The sequence below is a fragment of the Urocitellus parryii genome, chromosome 5, assembly GCF_045843805.1.
Source record: "Urocitellus parryii isolate mUroPar1 chromosome 5, mUroPar1.hap1, whole genome shotgun sequence".
NCBI classification, from domain to species: Eukaryota; Metazoa; Chordata; class Mammalia; order Rodentia; family Sciuridae; genus Urocitellus; species Urocitellus parryii.
In genome coordinates this window covers 116,256,817-116,272,218 of record NC_135535.1, presented here as the reverse complement: position 1 = coordinate 116,272,218, position 15,402 = coordinate 116,256,817, and the positions used below count along the sequence as shown (strand labels likewise).

General features: G+C 47.6%; 1 protein-coding gene across 4 annotated transcripts in view; it reads left to right on the top strand.

Annotated features, from left to right (window-relative positions):
* Positions 1–15,402, top strand: part of Cacna1c (calcium voltage-gated channel subunit alpha1 C) — a 697,711-nt gene that overhangs the window by 134,555 nt on the left and 547,754 nt on the right. For all 4 annotated transcript variants that reach the window (XM_077798896.1, XM_077798895.1, XM_077798894.1 and 1 more), the window contains exons 2-3: positions 4,747–5,071; positions 8,427–8,532. In XM_077798896.1, coding sequence (XP_077655022.1) covers positions 4,747–5,071; positions 8,427–8,532 — 431 coding nt within the window. The remainder of the gene's footprint in view (positions 1–4,746; positions 5,072–8,426; positions 8,533–15,402) is intronic.

Below are 15,402 nucleotides of genomic sequence, written 5' to 3'. Positions count from 1 at the left end.
GCCTGTGGCCTCTGGCCCTTTTCTCAAGTGTTGTCCTGGGATTGCTTGGTGTTTGGAACTGGCAGCTGAGATGAGAGGGAGATGAAGACAAGCCGGGGAAGGGCCAAGATGAGGGTTGGAGGACACTCACCTCAGGGGAAGTGTGAGGTCTTGTCATATGTAGAGAAGTGGGGTCTGGAAGGCTGAAAGCAGGGGACGGGGCTGCTTTTATATGTGTGAGGGAAGAAGAGTTAGTCCAGGAACCAAAATAGACTCTATTAAATTTTGTCATTGCCAAAGAGAGTCTAGGAAGGAAAAATGATTTAGCACAGATTGAATGGAGCAAAACTGGAGTTCAGCCCTCTCTGGGGAACCACAGAAGATGGAAGATTGGGCTACTTTGGACTTGGTCACTCTGATGTATGAGCAGGACCCTTTCTACTGTCATTCACCCTGGAGGTGCCTATAATCATCCCAGAGGGTTCCCCAGGAGGCTGAGAGTGTAGTGGACACTGTCCGATGAAGATCCTTTTCAGTTTAAGGATGTTTTTAGGAATGCAGCCTGTTCCATCCCAAACCCCACAAAACCCAGAAGAGGTGTGTGCTCTGTTTGTCACCGTGCATGTGAGCACACACGTGTGTATGCATGTGGAGTGTGTGTGTGTGTGTGTGTGTGTGTGTGTGTCTGTGTGACAGAGAGATCTGAGGAGGCGGGAGTATCGTCTGGCAGCTCACTGAGTCCTGTGAGCTGCAGAAATCTTCCATTGTCTCATTTTGTGACCTTTAGTGAGTCATACGCTCCTTTGTTTTCTTATGTGTTAAGTGGAGATACTCATCTTGCTGCTTATTAAAGCGGTTCTTGTGCTTCAGGTGCCTTTATTAATTCAAATCGACTCTTTGAATTCTTTCCCTCTGGGGTCTTATAAGAAAGGTAAGCTTTCTTGGGGCCTTCCTCACGTGAGGCTAGGGATCCACACAGTGAGCGCGGGGAAGACTGGGACAAGCTATGTGGCCAAGGAGACTTCTCAGCACACAGAAGTGCTGCGCTCTCCATGAGCCTGATATTCTGGTTAATCTACTTTACCCCTGGGATGCAGCAACTGCTTGGAGCCGGTGGGGCAGAGGAAAGTGGGAGGGCAAAGGGAATCAGTGGTGAGGTGGGAATCCGTGTCACACAGAGAATTCGGCCATGACTTTGGTTCAATCAGGAGGCAGTTTTCCAGGCCCTGGAGAGGGGGGTGGTGCTCTAAGGCAACAGAATGGACGGCAGTAGTATAGCTGATGAGCTGGTACCCAGGGAGTCCTGATGTGCTCATCTTGGGGTCAAGCTGGGGTGGTAAATACGTGGCACCGGTGTATTTACCATTCCCTACCCCTTGTGCCATGATAGGCATCACTGATCTGTCATGATGTGTTTTCCTGTCTTGCTCAGGAAAGTCTCAGAATCCTGTAAGTACAGCATTTGGACAATGATGTCAGTCAATTGGCATCAGTGTGGAAGCTCATGGTGTCTCCCTCTTGTGAGGGAGAGGGTACAGACTATGGAATCTCACAGAAATGACAGCTCAGTTGGGCACACATTTTGGGCCTTGAATAAGCATATTAGATCTTTCTTGGTTGCATGAGACAAAAACCCAAGTCAGATGAGTTCCTAAATAACTCATAATCACAGTGAGTGTGGGGAAATGACTTAAAGTAAGAGTGGCTATGCCGACCTTGAGGTGTAGCTTTGGTGGAAGCCAGCTCCCAGAGTTGCACCTGTTTCACCTCCTGTCCCTCAAAGTAGGGCTAACTTCAGGCATGGCTGGATGCAAAGATCCCATGATCCTGAGTTCTCTCTCTGGGATGGACTCTGTAGGGTGAGAATATTCTCTGTTGAATTAGGGCTCTCCAGAGGAACAGAACAAATAGAATGTACATGCAATTATTAGAGGGGATTTTTTTTTTTTTTTTTTTAGTATGGCTTACATAATCAGTCTGGCCATGTGCAGATTGGAGAAATGGAGAAACCAGTCATTGCTCAGTCTAAAAGGTGGACCTGCAGAACAAGGGGGACCAGATAAGGAAGGTCCAGTCCCAGGCTGAAGGTTTGGAATGCCCTGGAGATTTGCTGGTGCAAGTTCACAGTGAGAGGATGAAGAACAGAGCAGTGTAGCCATCTCTTCTTAGGTAGGGCCCTCTGGATTTTGCTGGCTCCCACCTAGGGTTCCTCCTGGACAGTACTCATAGACACAGCTTGATGTCTATGTGAATGGCAGCAGCAGTAAACCTACTGCTCAAGAAAAGCTGAGTGTGCATGTGCGTGCACTTGCCCTTCTTGTCTGTTTTTTGTTCCATCTGGGCCTATTGGATGGTGCTGCCATCAGGGCAGGTCTTCCCCCTCAGTTGGCTGACCTTTATGCCAAGTGTCTCTGGAAACACCTTCACAGACTCACCTAGAAGTGTGCTTTACTAATTTTGAGGCCCTTCTCAATTTAGAACTTTAACCAAAACCCTGGCTCAGCTGGGCCAAGTGCCCTTAACAGGCTCCTGTGGGAGACAGGAGTAGCCGTGGGGATGGTAGGTTCTAGGAAGCAGGTCACCCTGGGAGTAAAGTTATCTTGGAGTCCAAATATAAAAGGACCAGCACAAGCCAAGAGCTGGGGAGATGATTGGGAGAGGCACTACATGTCCACCTGTGTACTGGGGAGCCTCAGGTGAGGAGAGGGAAGGGGTTCAACAGTATAGTTCATTCTGTGCCCAGCAGCTGCCTTGGGAGGACCTGTGTACACTGAGCAGAGAAGGTCACTGTGGGAAGACTCAATTGATGCATGTGAAATTGGTCTGGCTGCTCCACCACTGTCTCCAAGCAATTGAAGTGGCATCCACATGCCAGATTCACCTTTCAGGATAGCATTCCATTCTCTGAGGCTTTTGTTGATCTCACTGCACTAGGTCAGCTCACTGGCATTACAAATATCAAGGTCAAACATCTGTTCTGGGAGGTACACGTTTGGTTCCAGGGTGAGCTGATCATTTGGCAAACCTTATAGATTCTAGGGTAAGGCATCTGTCCTAACAGACTAGAGAGTGTCATGCATAGATGGTGTCTTAGGGACTTTCTTGAAGGCTTTGGTACCTTTAAACCAGAGCAATGTAGCCATCTCTTCTTAGGTAGGGCCCTCTGGATTTTGCTGGCTCCCACCTAGGGTTCCTTTTGGACAGTACTCTCTACTCCATCCTGTTGACCCTGTCACATAGCTCCCCTCCTCAGATGTCAAATGCTATATAATAAATCACCCCAAAGCAAAATGGCTTACAATAGCAAACATCTTGTTATCTCTCAGTTGTTATGGCTCAGAAATTCAGGAAGTTCCTCATTTGACACCATTCTGGCTTGAGGTCTCTCTTGAAGTGCAGTTGGTGACGACAGCAGCTGTAGGCTTCTCTGGACTCTCTTTCCACATGGTCTCTCCATGCAGCTAGTTTGGCTTCCTCACAGTATGGTGGCTTTTGCTTTCCTTCAGCTGTCCATCCTGAGAAACTCAGGTCTAGGCAACTTGGCCTTTTGGAGCTTGGAAATCCTCTAGTGTCTCTTCTGCTGTACTTTGTTAGTGGAAACAGTCAGAAAAAGGCAACTCATTTCAAGAGGAGGGTTCCTTGATCTTCTTTCTCTGTGAGAGATGTCAGACGTCAAGGGATTTGCCTATAATTTAAACCACCTCTCCCACCCGTGCCAAACTTAATGTGCAGATGCTTTGGGGGGCCTGGATGTGGCATTTGCATTTCCATCTCTGTGACAGATACCTGATATAATCATCTTATGGAGAGAAGAGTTTTGTTTGGGCTCCTGGGTATGGAGGCTTCAGTTAACGATCAATGGGTCCTGTTGCTTTGGGCCTATGGTGAGACAGCATATGAGGCCAGGAACATGTGGCAGAGCAAAACTGCTCATCCCAGGGCCAAGGAATAAAAAGGGAAGAGGAAGAGACTAGGGTCCCAGAGTCCCGTTCAAGGGCATGCCCCCAGTGACCCAAAAACCTCCTGCTAGGCCCTACTTCAAAGGATCCACAAACCCCAGTAACATCTCCCTGCAGGCCAAGCCTTTAACACAGGTCTTTGGGGGGGGGCATTTAAGATCTAAGCTGTAGCACTGGATGTGAATTTAACTAGAGTTCAGTCCCCTCGTTTTATTGTATTTAGTTTTGGTTCTGGAACTCAGGTGCAGAGAGCTAAGTGAATTACTTTCTTCAATGCATATTTGTTATGAATTTATGTGGTGCTCACTCACTCATGCATTCATTCTTTATTCATTCTTATCCCCACATCTTACTCTGATTTTCTTCCTCACCCCCCCCCCCCCCTTAAACAACCATTCTGTTCTGTTTGAAGAATATCCTTTTGTTTGTGAGTTGTTCTTACAAATGTGTTGGAATTTATGCATTGCATTGTGTTCTATCTTCCAATGCACCCTCCTTTCCTAACTAGTACAGTGCTGCTGAGGTTCATGAATTCTGTAGTAGGCACGTCTCTGTCTGCCTCAAATGAGGCGGTGAGATCAGGGAAGGGAGCCACATGTCCAAGGTCACCCAGCTGAACTCGACCAAACTCAGCCTAGAACCAATTTCCTGGTGGTTTCTTAGCACATCACACTAGTGTTTTCATGTGTCACCTCCCAATTTTATGCAATAGCTTGAAATGAAATTTTTTTAAAAAATGCGAATCTGTGTCCCAGGTGCACCCATTTTCACTCTAGTGACTGTCATCCTCTTTCCTCTTTTGCTGCAGGTTCCAACTATGGGAGCCCGCGCTCAGCCAACATGAATGCCAACGCAGCTGCGGGGCTTGCCCCTGAGCACATCCCCACCCCAGGGGCAGCCCTGTCTTGGCAAGCAGCCATTGATGCAGCCCGGCAGGCCAAGCTGATGGGCAGTGCTGGCAATGCGACCATCTCCACAGTCAGCTCCACGCAGCGGAAACGGCAGCAGTATGGGAAACCCAAAAAACAGAGTGGCACAACTGCCACGCGGCCACCCCGTGCCCTGCTCTGTCTGACCCTGAAGAACCCCATCCGGAGAGCATGTATAAGCATCGTCGAATGGAAATATCCTTTGTGCTTTGGCCTGGGAAGGGTGCTTTGGGGACTTGTGTTCTAGAGGCCAGCCCTCTGGGGCTTACCAGTCAGCAGGCTCTGTAGACGGTGCTGTGCCTACAGCTGGTTCATGGGTCTGCATCAGTGAGGCCTGTGAAAATACAGCTAGAGGCCCTGTCCTAGACTCAGTGAATCAGGATCCTGGGGACAGGGTTCACGATGCCTAGGTTTTAATATTTCCCCCCATGTATGGCTCGAACGTCCCTAATCCAAAATCTGAAATCTGAATTGCTCCAAAATCTGAAACACGATGCCACAAGTAGAAGCTTCCACACCTTCTTCATGTGATGGATAGTAGTGCAAATACAGGCTCAGTAAAAACACGGTATAAAATTACCTTCATACTATGTGTATGAGATACATGTGAATCATAGATGAATTTTGTGTTTAGACTTGGATCCCCTTCCCATACTTTCTCATTATGTGAATGCAGATATTCCCAAATCCAAAAAATCCCATATCTGAAACACTTCCATGGCTGAGCTTGCCTGGGGATCCACTCAGGTGATTGTGTTAATAGTCATCATGGGCTACTTCACAACCTTTGTTCCCTCCTTTGTTACTGTACTGCTTCCAGAGTGGCTTGAGGCAGAACCATGGAGTGGGAGAACTGAGGGCTCCTGCAGGTCAGGCACAGGTGGGGACTAGATGAGTACCTGGGTGGATGTTCAGGGGGTGCAGTCCAGCTCTGCTGGGACATAGCGGGGCCTGGGTCAGCAGCCTGAACACTCACTGCACGGGTGTGGCAGTCATCCTCCCTGGGGAATGTGCTTCCCACCTGGGGGAGGCGATGTGGGCCTTTCTGCTTCATGGGTGGCGTTCCTAGACTGCCGAGGAAGGATAGCTGGACAGCTAAGGAGCTAGGAAAAGGTGGAATCTGATGCTGTCATTAAGAATGCAGTTTAAAAAATGACCTGGTCCTCCCAGGGTGACATGCAGTGTATCCAGGGCTTACCTGGGTTCTCCTCTGCTTTTCAGCTGATGGCTCTTCTTATCTTCCTGATTGGTTTCTTTACACAGCCTCATTTCCAACATTAGCCAATGCTCTTAGCAGAGCATGATGGATGGATAGCCTGAGAAGGGGCAGGAGGTAGAACTGGCAGCACTCGAAACATCCCAAGCTCAGGAATCCCCACGGGGGTGGAGGCAGCCAGTTGATATTTGATGAATGGAGGCACAGGAAGTCTGGCTCAGCTGCCTTCTTGGGCTCTTGTCCTGGAGGGAAGAGCACAGGGTAGCAGATGATGAGAATGAAACTGACCAGCCCCTAGGGCGAGTGTCACTCTGCTAAGCAGGTAGGAAAGGGTCTGGGTAGGAAGAGGTGCTGCAGTAGGAGAGCTGGAAGAACTGACGTCATGAAAATGCTCTAGGGTAACACAGGCGAGATCAGTGTAGAGGAGCCCTCACAAATTCAGAGTCTAGAGCCAGACTAGATCCCATTCTACCACCAGCTCTGTGACTTTGGACAAGTTAACATGTACCTTTCTGTGCCTCGTTTCCTCCCTTAACAATGGGAGTGACAGCTGTGCTTTCTATGCTGGGTGTTTGTAGGGTGCAGTTAGACCAGTGCCTAGCATGGAGTAGGCTCTCCATGAATGTTAGCTCCTGTTCTCACTGTCACTATACCCACCCTGGCATCTCCACCCCCTATATCACCACTGACTCCTTGGTCAACTCAAGGGCAGCATGAGGTCAGAGATGAGTGAGTGGATCTGGGTTGTGGCCCTGGCTCTGTTCTTTGCCAGGTTGGAATCTCGAACAGTTGTTTTACTGTCCACATCTGTAAAGTGGGGAAGTTGGACAGGTCCACTGCATGCCACCTTTTAATATCAAGGCACACATGCAAAAAAAAAAAAAAATGGCACCTTGAAGGAGGCGTGCTGGCTAAAGGGACCCTGAGCTCTCCTTTAGGGCTGAGGGGTTCTGCCACCAGATAATCACTGAGATTCCTCCCACTTCCAGCATTCTGTGACCCTGGTCCAGGGCTGCCTGGGTACACAGTCACACACAGGCTGTGTGTGACGGGGGGTGAGTACTGCACTGGTGGGCAGGAAATATGGGTTCTAGTCCTGCCTGGTCATTACTCTGTTAGGGAACCTTGGGAAAGTTTCTTGGGCTCTCTGGGCCTCAGAGGTTTGGACCAGATCATTCCTAAGGTCTTTTCCTACTTCAAAATTTGTTACCTTTGTGAGTAGAGATTTCCCCGGGGAGAATTAAACTGGTTCTTTCACCCAGCGATTTCCATCCCCTTCTCTTTCTCCTGTTAGACTCTGAATGAGGCTGAAGGTTGGCAGAAGGGACCGGGCTGGTAGGAGTGGAGAGAGAAGAGCACAAGTTGGGCCCTTCCTGCAGAGCTTCCTTTTCTGGCCTTGGGTTGGGTGTGGTGGGGTGGGCTCATTGGAAGGGTGTTATCCCATGAGCTCATTTGTCTCTAGAGGGTGTACCCTGTCCTGTATTTGGATGAAGAAGTCAGGGACTGGGAACCTCAGTGTGTTCTGTTACTGGTGAGTGAACTCTGGGTGGTCCCTCTAGAGACCAGCACCATCGATGGAGAAGTTGGGAGGACCAGCAACTGGAGCCTTGCTTACCGGAGGCAGGGCCTCTGCAGAACCAGGGGTGTCCCTAAAGGGGAGATGGCTGCCCTTCTTTTAAACACGCAGCATACATCCTGCCACATTCTGGGGGGTCCTGAGCCCCTCACCCCAGACGGGCTTTAGGTTCTCTGGAATCTGTCAGAAAATGAAAGAGGAGAAGAAGGAGGAGAAGGAGGGGGAGGGGGAGAGGGGAGGAATGAAACCACTTTTCACTTTCAAAGATTAAAAAGTAAATTCTCCAGATTTTAATGAAAACCATGAAACGTCACTTTGTCTTAAAATCCCACTCCACTGCTGTCCTTCCCAGGTGTGATCGGGTCTCCTGGTGGCAGTGCAGAAGCAACGTAGAAAGGGGGATCCAGGGAGCCCTGCCTGGGGGCAGGTACAGCCTGTAAAAGCCACTCCAAGTCCACATGAGGGAAAATGAAGTCAAATGCAATCTAAATAAATAAAAGAAGGGGAAAAAAGTTTTTAGAAATCTGTGTTTACTCTGGCACGCGACTGGCCTCCACTGCTTTTGACATATTAGGAAAAATTTTGGCGGGGCCCCACTAGAAGCACTTAAAAAGGCATATGTTTCTTTTCAGAATACAAGGGGCTTGGAATGCATTGTTTAAACAAAATTCTTACCAATCTTTGATTCATTTAAAAAAAATAGAGAGATGTATATTTGTTTCACTTGGGCTCGCTGCAGCGTTAACTTCCTTAACTCCCTTCCTCAGACCATTTGAAATAATTATTTTACTGACTATTTTTGCCAATTGTGTGGCCTTAGCAATCTATATTCCCTTTCCAGAAGATGATTCCAATGCCACCAATTCCAACCTGGTAAGTCCTCAAGTCATTTCTTACTACTCGGTGGAGAACTGAAGTTGGATCACATGGATTCGAGTTGGAATGTGCGAGAGGAGTGAGATGTGCGTTTGACATGTACCAAAGCGCTGCCGAGCTCAGATCTGGAATGCCATTTTGCTCTTTATTCAAATCAGCACCTGTCTTATCACAGCCTGTTTTCAGAAAGAATATTCCAATTAGGAGGCAGCGAACTGTGTGTGTGTGTGTGTGTGTGTGTGTGTGTATGTGTGTGGCGGATCCTGTGTGTGTTATAAAATGTGCTGCCTAAGTTGCAAGTGCAGGTGTGCTGGAGTGAGCATTTATTCCTGGATCATTTGTCCTATGTATTTTGAGTGCCTTTGTTCTATTGGTAGGATTTGCTCAGGCGATCTGCAGCCTCGCTATGTGATTGCATGATAAATAATTTCTAGGAAGCTTTCAGGAAAGTTTGCTTTTGCAGCCAAGATGTATTATTGAGTTAAAAAGGTTTTATTTTCTTGGGAAAGGAGGCTTTCCATTTGGATTGTGGAGAGGCCAGTGCTGGCAACTTGGGGTTAGGATTTGTCCATGGAAAAAGTGGAGAGTGTATTTACTTTTGGCTGAGCACAAAGTCATTACAAAGGCCTTTGCTCCGTCTGGGCATGTGAGGAAAAGCGCTCTGGAATGTGGTTGGTGAAACTGGGCCACTTTGGGATGCCTCCGTGATGGGCATGTAGAACAATATTGTCTCTCTGCCCCTGCAAAGACAGCATAACTTTTCATATGAGTCCCCCAACGCAGTGTTTGGTCACCAGAGCCACCATCTTTCCCCTGTTGCCAGCACCTTCCTCAAGTGACTGAGATTGGACTGTCGGATGTGATGGCTTTCAGAAGAAGCAGGAGGGTGATAGAGTCTCCTTTCCATCGTTGCTGTCTGCTGATGCTATCTGGGGGATGGTTCTTTTGTCTTAGAACCTTTGACATGTCCCTTGGCCCCTTTGGAAAGTAAATCTGATGCATGCTTTTGCAGCTAGTTGCAGACCCATATGGGTTAGAGCATTCAGTGTGTGGGGGGCTGCTGGGCTTCTGGATGGGTGTGGAGTTGTGTGGTAAGGACACGTTCCAAAGGTTCCTGAGCTGGGCAGTGAATGCCGAGTGATGACATGACAGACCATCAGTGGCAGTCCGTGCAGCCATCTGAGGCATGACCTTATCTCTTAACAGGCAAGAAATTGTCCCCATGTCAAAATAAGAACAAGCTGAACAGTCTCCCCGAAGCAGGAGCTCCTTCTGTTTGTTCTGTTTCTTCTCTGTGTCCACCTCCCTCCCCTCCCAGGGTCCTTCCAGAATCCCTCTGCAGCATAACACTTAATCTGCAACTTCAAAAAGAGGCCTGGTTACAAATAGAATCCAGGTCTTGTTTTTACTCCAGTGAAGTTTTGGGGTACTTTGTGGGCAGAGGAGTTTGGTTTATCTTAGATCTCAGAGATGGTCATCCATCCCACAGCTCCCAGGAGGATTGGTAGGACCACTTGGGAGGATGCCCAGAGAGAAGCCCTGGGCTGGCCGAGACCTGTCAACCTTGTGCCTCCAGGAGGTGGAGGGGCTGTGGGCGGGAACCAGGGGTCAAGGTTGGACTTATTCTGGAGGTGGCTGGACATAGAAGATGCTGGACATATTATAGTTTCTCTTAAATCCTACCAGTGAGCAATGGACGTGTTCTAAAACTAGAACTTCGCACAGAATCATTGAGTCAGTGACTTAGGATGGGGGTTTTTATGTGAATGACATCTCAATAAAACTGTGGATTTGACTCATCACTCTGTGAATTCCATGGGGTCATACCTTCTCTGGGGTAGCCATTGCCATGGACTGCATGGTGGGGTGAGGCAGTAGCCACGCAGGATTCAGAAATCCACCCAGAAAACCAACAAAAAAGAAAAAGTCCACATCAGCTCTGGACCAGGGCTGCAGTCAGGGCTGAGCACTGGGTACTGTGAGTGTGGGGTCTTATTACTGCTATCATCTTCACTGTCCTCATCCCAACCCAAACCTGAATCACCTTTTGCCTGGACCTTCATGATGGCCTGAGATTCTCCCTTCAGTCTTTTCCTCTGCTGCTCTACCATATGATTGTGCAGTCACTTGGCAAACGTTCACACCTGGAGCCGGGCACTGAATTTGGAATATGTCAAGAAGTAGACCCTGACTGGGATTGATAGGAAAGATAAACATAAGAAAATGTTTGCAAATAGTGAAAGGTCTTACAAGAGGTGATTTCCAGGCCCAAAGAGGTGTTTTGGGGCTGGAGTATGCACATGTGCAAAGGACCTGTGGTCATACTCTGAATGATGGGGTGCTGATTTTGAATGAAGGAGAAGAGCCAGGTGATGACGGCTTCATGGTCCATGCCAACAGCTGGATTTAACTTCCAATGATGAGGAGCCCCTGAAGAGCAGGAGAGAACTCTTATAGCAAGAAGGGCTGAGCAGCTCAGTTGGAGCCTCACTGTGAAGAAAAAAGGAAACTTTGCCAAAGTTCAGATGATAGTGACAATAGGGACAGAGAGGGTGGTGGATTTAGAAGGTGAACTTGCCTGCACTTGTGACCATCCCTATATTGTGGGCAAAGGAGAGGGCTGAGTCCCAGCATGGTGACATGGGTGGCCAGGTGGCATTAGCAAGGAGAAGGACTTCAGGGGAAGGTCACATTTAAGAGTCAAGGCATTGTGGATATGACCGGGCATTTGTTAGGTGAGGAGCCCCTGGAGTGTACGATGGTGATGTCTAGGGGAAGGTCCAATGGGTAGTTGGCAGGCGTGGAGCTGGGGAGACAGTCTTGGATGAGGTTGTAGACTAGGGGGTAATGAGAGAATGGGGGGAGGGAGAGGCCGTGGGCATGGACCAGAGCACTTGCCGTAGGGCAGAGGGCAGGAGGAGCCGAAGGCCAAGCTGGGCCCTGGAGAGCAGTGTTTACAGAGAGGGTGGAGAAGAAAGACCCAAGAAAGGATATGGGGGCAGTTTGGTCTGAGAAGTAGGAGGGGGAAGTTCAGAGAGTGAAGTCTTGGGAGCTAAGGAAACAGTTCAAAAATATGAAAGAGGGGACCAGTCAGTAGGTCCAAAGCTGGACTTTGTGGCAACTCAAGGCTGACAGTCTGACTCCGAGGAGTGTGCTGAGCTGATCACACTGAGGCTGCTGATCCGAGTGTGTAGCCTTTCCTGGGCGAGGAAATCAGAGGTACCTAATGACTGTGTGCTGACGACTGAGATATTCCACTCGTCATGCCGGACTGACTCCTTACATGATTTAGTACTTCCAAAGTGAAACTGGAGAATTTCCCCATTAGTGTCATACTTTTTTCTTCTTAATTTTCCTTTTTTAGTTGTAGAGGGACATATACCTTTATTTTATTTGTTTATTTATTTATTTATTTTATGTGGTGCCAGGGATCGAACCCAGTGCCTCACGCATGCTAGGCAAGCGCTCTACCACAGAGCCACAACACTGGCCCTTCTTTTTTCTTATTTTAATAAAGAATTGCCATTTTGGAGTCCTGCTCTGAGCAGTAACAAAAGAGAGACAGTGATGCACCTGTATCAGTGGTTCTCAGACTCTGAGGCATGAAAATCCTGTGGTGAACTGGGTCACATGCATGTTCCCAGCCCTGACCCAGAAAGTCTGATGCCACGAATCTGGAGTAGGTCCTGGTGTTTGGCACAAGCTCCCCTGGTGGTTCAGATGCAGGGGCCTATGCACTGCTGTTTGAGAGCAGTGATCTAGAATGTTCTCCCTAGTCTGAGTGGATCCACCTTCAGCTCTTTCCACAGTCTGCTCTGTCTACCCACAAGCTCTTTCTAGGATCCAAACAGAAAGATGACATACATCAACTGCCAAGAAGTTTCCCACTCTATTGGGTTGAAGAGCAGTCTATTTAGCAAAGCACGCTTGCCCATGCACATCTGTGCTTGCTCCTGCTCTCAGTTTCTCTCACAAATCCGTCGGTTCCCTTCCATTCTTTCCTGAACTCTTTGCTTTCTCCCACCCGCTGCATTTAATCCCTACTTCATTTTTTCTAATGCTTTGCTTTCTTTCCTTTTCAAGAGTTGAAAAGTATTCCAGAATAGAGTTTTACTTTTAAGATCTTTCTCTCATTATTTAAATAAAAGTCTTATGCACCATTTAATATATACTTCTGCTCCCAAATCCATTATCTTCGTTATCTTTTCATCATGCTAGTGAAGCATACTGAAACCTGAGCTGGTCTGTGACATGAAGTTCTCTTCTGGATTATTCTCAGACCTGGTACTGGCAATGCCAGCTACTCCATAAGCCATCATTCACAATATGGCAACCATAAACTTGTTCTGTCAATAGCTGTTGCTCGGTAGGTAAATTGTATGTGCCTGTTGAATAGCCTCTGCCAGCAGAGAGAACCTATTGTGCATGGAAAACTCCCAGTACTCTGCAAATCCTGAAGTCCACAAAGACTTGGCTGGCGTTGGAATATTAAGAGAATATATCTGGCATTTGACCTTGTGCAAAGAACAGTGTTATGTACTTTATGTAGCAAGAGCCAGGCTTTTGATGGAGGCGGGGAGAAGGGAAGAGGCCAGAAAAGCAATGGTTTGGGGGCTGTGAGAGGAGAGTTGTCTTGCCCAGGGGCTGGAGCTAGACTAGAAGAAACTTGGGATGTCAGACATACTAATGTATCACTGCGAAACTGAGGCAAGATAGTACCATAACCTGGTTGTGAAGATTAATATGTGAAATGTGTAGAGCTGTGCCTGGCACAGGCAAATGCACGCTGTCCCTTAGAACTCAGACCAGAGACTGAAAGCCACTCTCCTCCTGGGGTCCCTGTAGGTACATCAGGATCAATGTCTTTCAGGATAGCTTTTGTCTCACAAGGGTGCAAGAGGACACCAGATCTCTGTTTCCTGGCAACTCAAATCCAGCAGGATTGGTGTGTATCTGTGGGTGGCTCATCTTTATTTTCTGATTACATGGGGAAGGAAGTAGAGCTCCATTAATGGTGGAAGAGGAGCCCCCCTCAGGGGAGAGCCCTGGGGGGCCTGTGGGGACTGCATTCCTCACAGGGATTTTTTTTTTTTTTTTTTTTTTGCCTTCTAGCCAGTTAGCTCAGGGAACCAGGGCATGTCAGAGGCACTGTAAAGCCAAGGTCACCTCCCTTCCTCTCAATTCCTGGGTATTGCTGGGTTGAAGACATGTGGGGTCCCTCATTTGAACTCTCAAGTTCTGACATGAGTCTGAGTCCTCCCTCCCAAGCTCTGAGAGGGGCAGGCTCTGAGAAGTGACTAAAAAAACTGCCCCTTTGACTTTCACTCCTCTTTGTGCAGTGAGCTGTGATTTCTTTTATTGTCGCATTTGCCTGCGAGTGAGAAGTCTTTGTGGGGCTTTCATGCATCGACAATAATGATCATAACAAAAATGGGGTTTATTATTGCTATCTTGTGTGTGTCATCCTAATGCACCAGACACACACTTTGCAGATACACTAGGGTTATGAAATATATTAATAGATGATCGCGGGTAATAAGCCACGTAGTTCCTGAATCACGAACCAACAACCTCTCCTGCGCTGAGCAATGAGGGGGCCACAGGGTGCTGAAGACAGAAACAGAGAGACTGTTTTTGGGTGAGAGAATTAGCTTGGATCAGTGCATTGAGAAAGGGCCTCTACTGAGTGAGGTCCCCCCTTAGGAATTCCGAATAATCTGGTCTGAGTGGAACCAGGACTAGCGTGTGTCTTAAAGCTGCGCTGGAGCCAGGATTGCAGGCATTGACCTAGGAAGAGAGACCTGAACTGTGTGGCCCTGGTCAGTCACTTAACCTTCTGTTTGCATCTCCTCTGAGAGTAGTAATACCTGCTTAATCATAATATACCTTCATTGAGTCTCATTAGGTGCCAGGGCTTTGTATATACTATTTTAAATACCCCTCTCCAAATAAACTGTACTATATTTATTTGTTTCCTGGAGGGTGGAGAATTTATCCATCTTATTCATGGCAGTATCTCCAGTGTTTTGACCAGTATCAGGCACCTGTCCAGCTCTTGATAAATATCTGTTGAGTGAATGACTAGGTGAATGAATGCAGGCTGCTAGGCATTGTCCTTTTATTTCAGATGAGGAAATGAAATCTCCAAGACGTAAAGTGACTTGGTAAGTGAGTGAGTGGCACAGCTGGACTTTGAACTCAGGCCTGTGTGAAACCCCAGCTTGGGCTCTCTTCTCTATTTTCTGGAGTGTGTAGTGTTGCTGTGAGAACCTGATGAGGCAGATGTGAACATGTTTCAAAGATGAAACACTCTGTAGCAATGTTAGCAGGTATTTTCAAACAAACCAACAAATAAAAAAATGGTTCTGTCACAAAATAAACTCAGTAAATTCTGAGTTGACCAAAGTAAAGTTATTATAAGACTTCTCTAAGCCTCCTTTATATTTTTGTGGTGCTGGGGATGGAACCCAGGGACTTGGGCATGTTAGGCAGGTGCTCTACTGCTCAGTCCTAGCCTCAACTCCATCTCCAGGTTTTTTAACACAGTAGCAACAGGCATAGCTGATGAGTCTGCAACACCTATAGTTGAGTTCCTAAAAGCGTTGTATGCATTAATGCTTTTAAACATCACAATAATGTTGTGAAATGAATATAATTGTTATCCCATTTTCTAGATGAGAATGTGAAACTCAGAGAATGGAAATGTTTTGCCCTGTGAGAGGTAGCCAAGATGTGAGGACAGCGTGTGTAGATGCATTGTGGTTTCCACAGCTGTGTTCTTAACCTAGGTTGCAGCTTCCTCCCTGGGTGTTTAAAGTGCACCTTGACTCCCTAGGTCAGGCAGAGGGGGTAGGAGTGCGTTCCTCA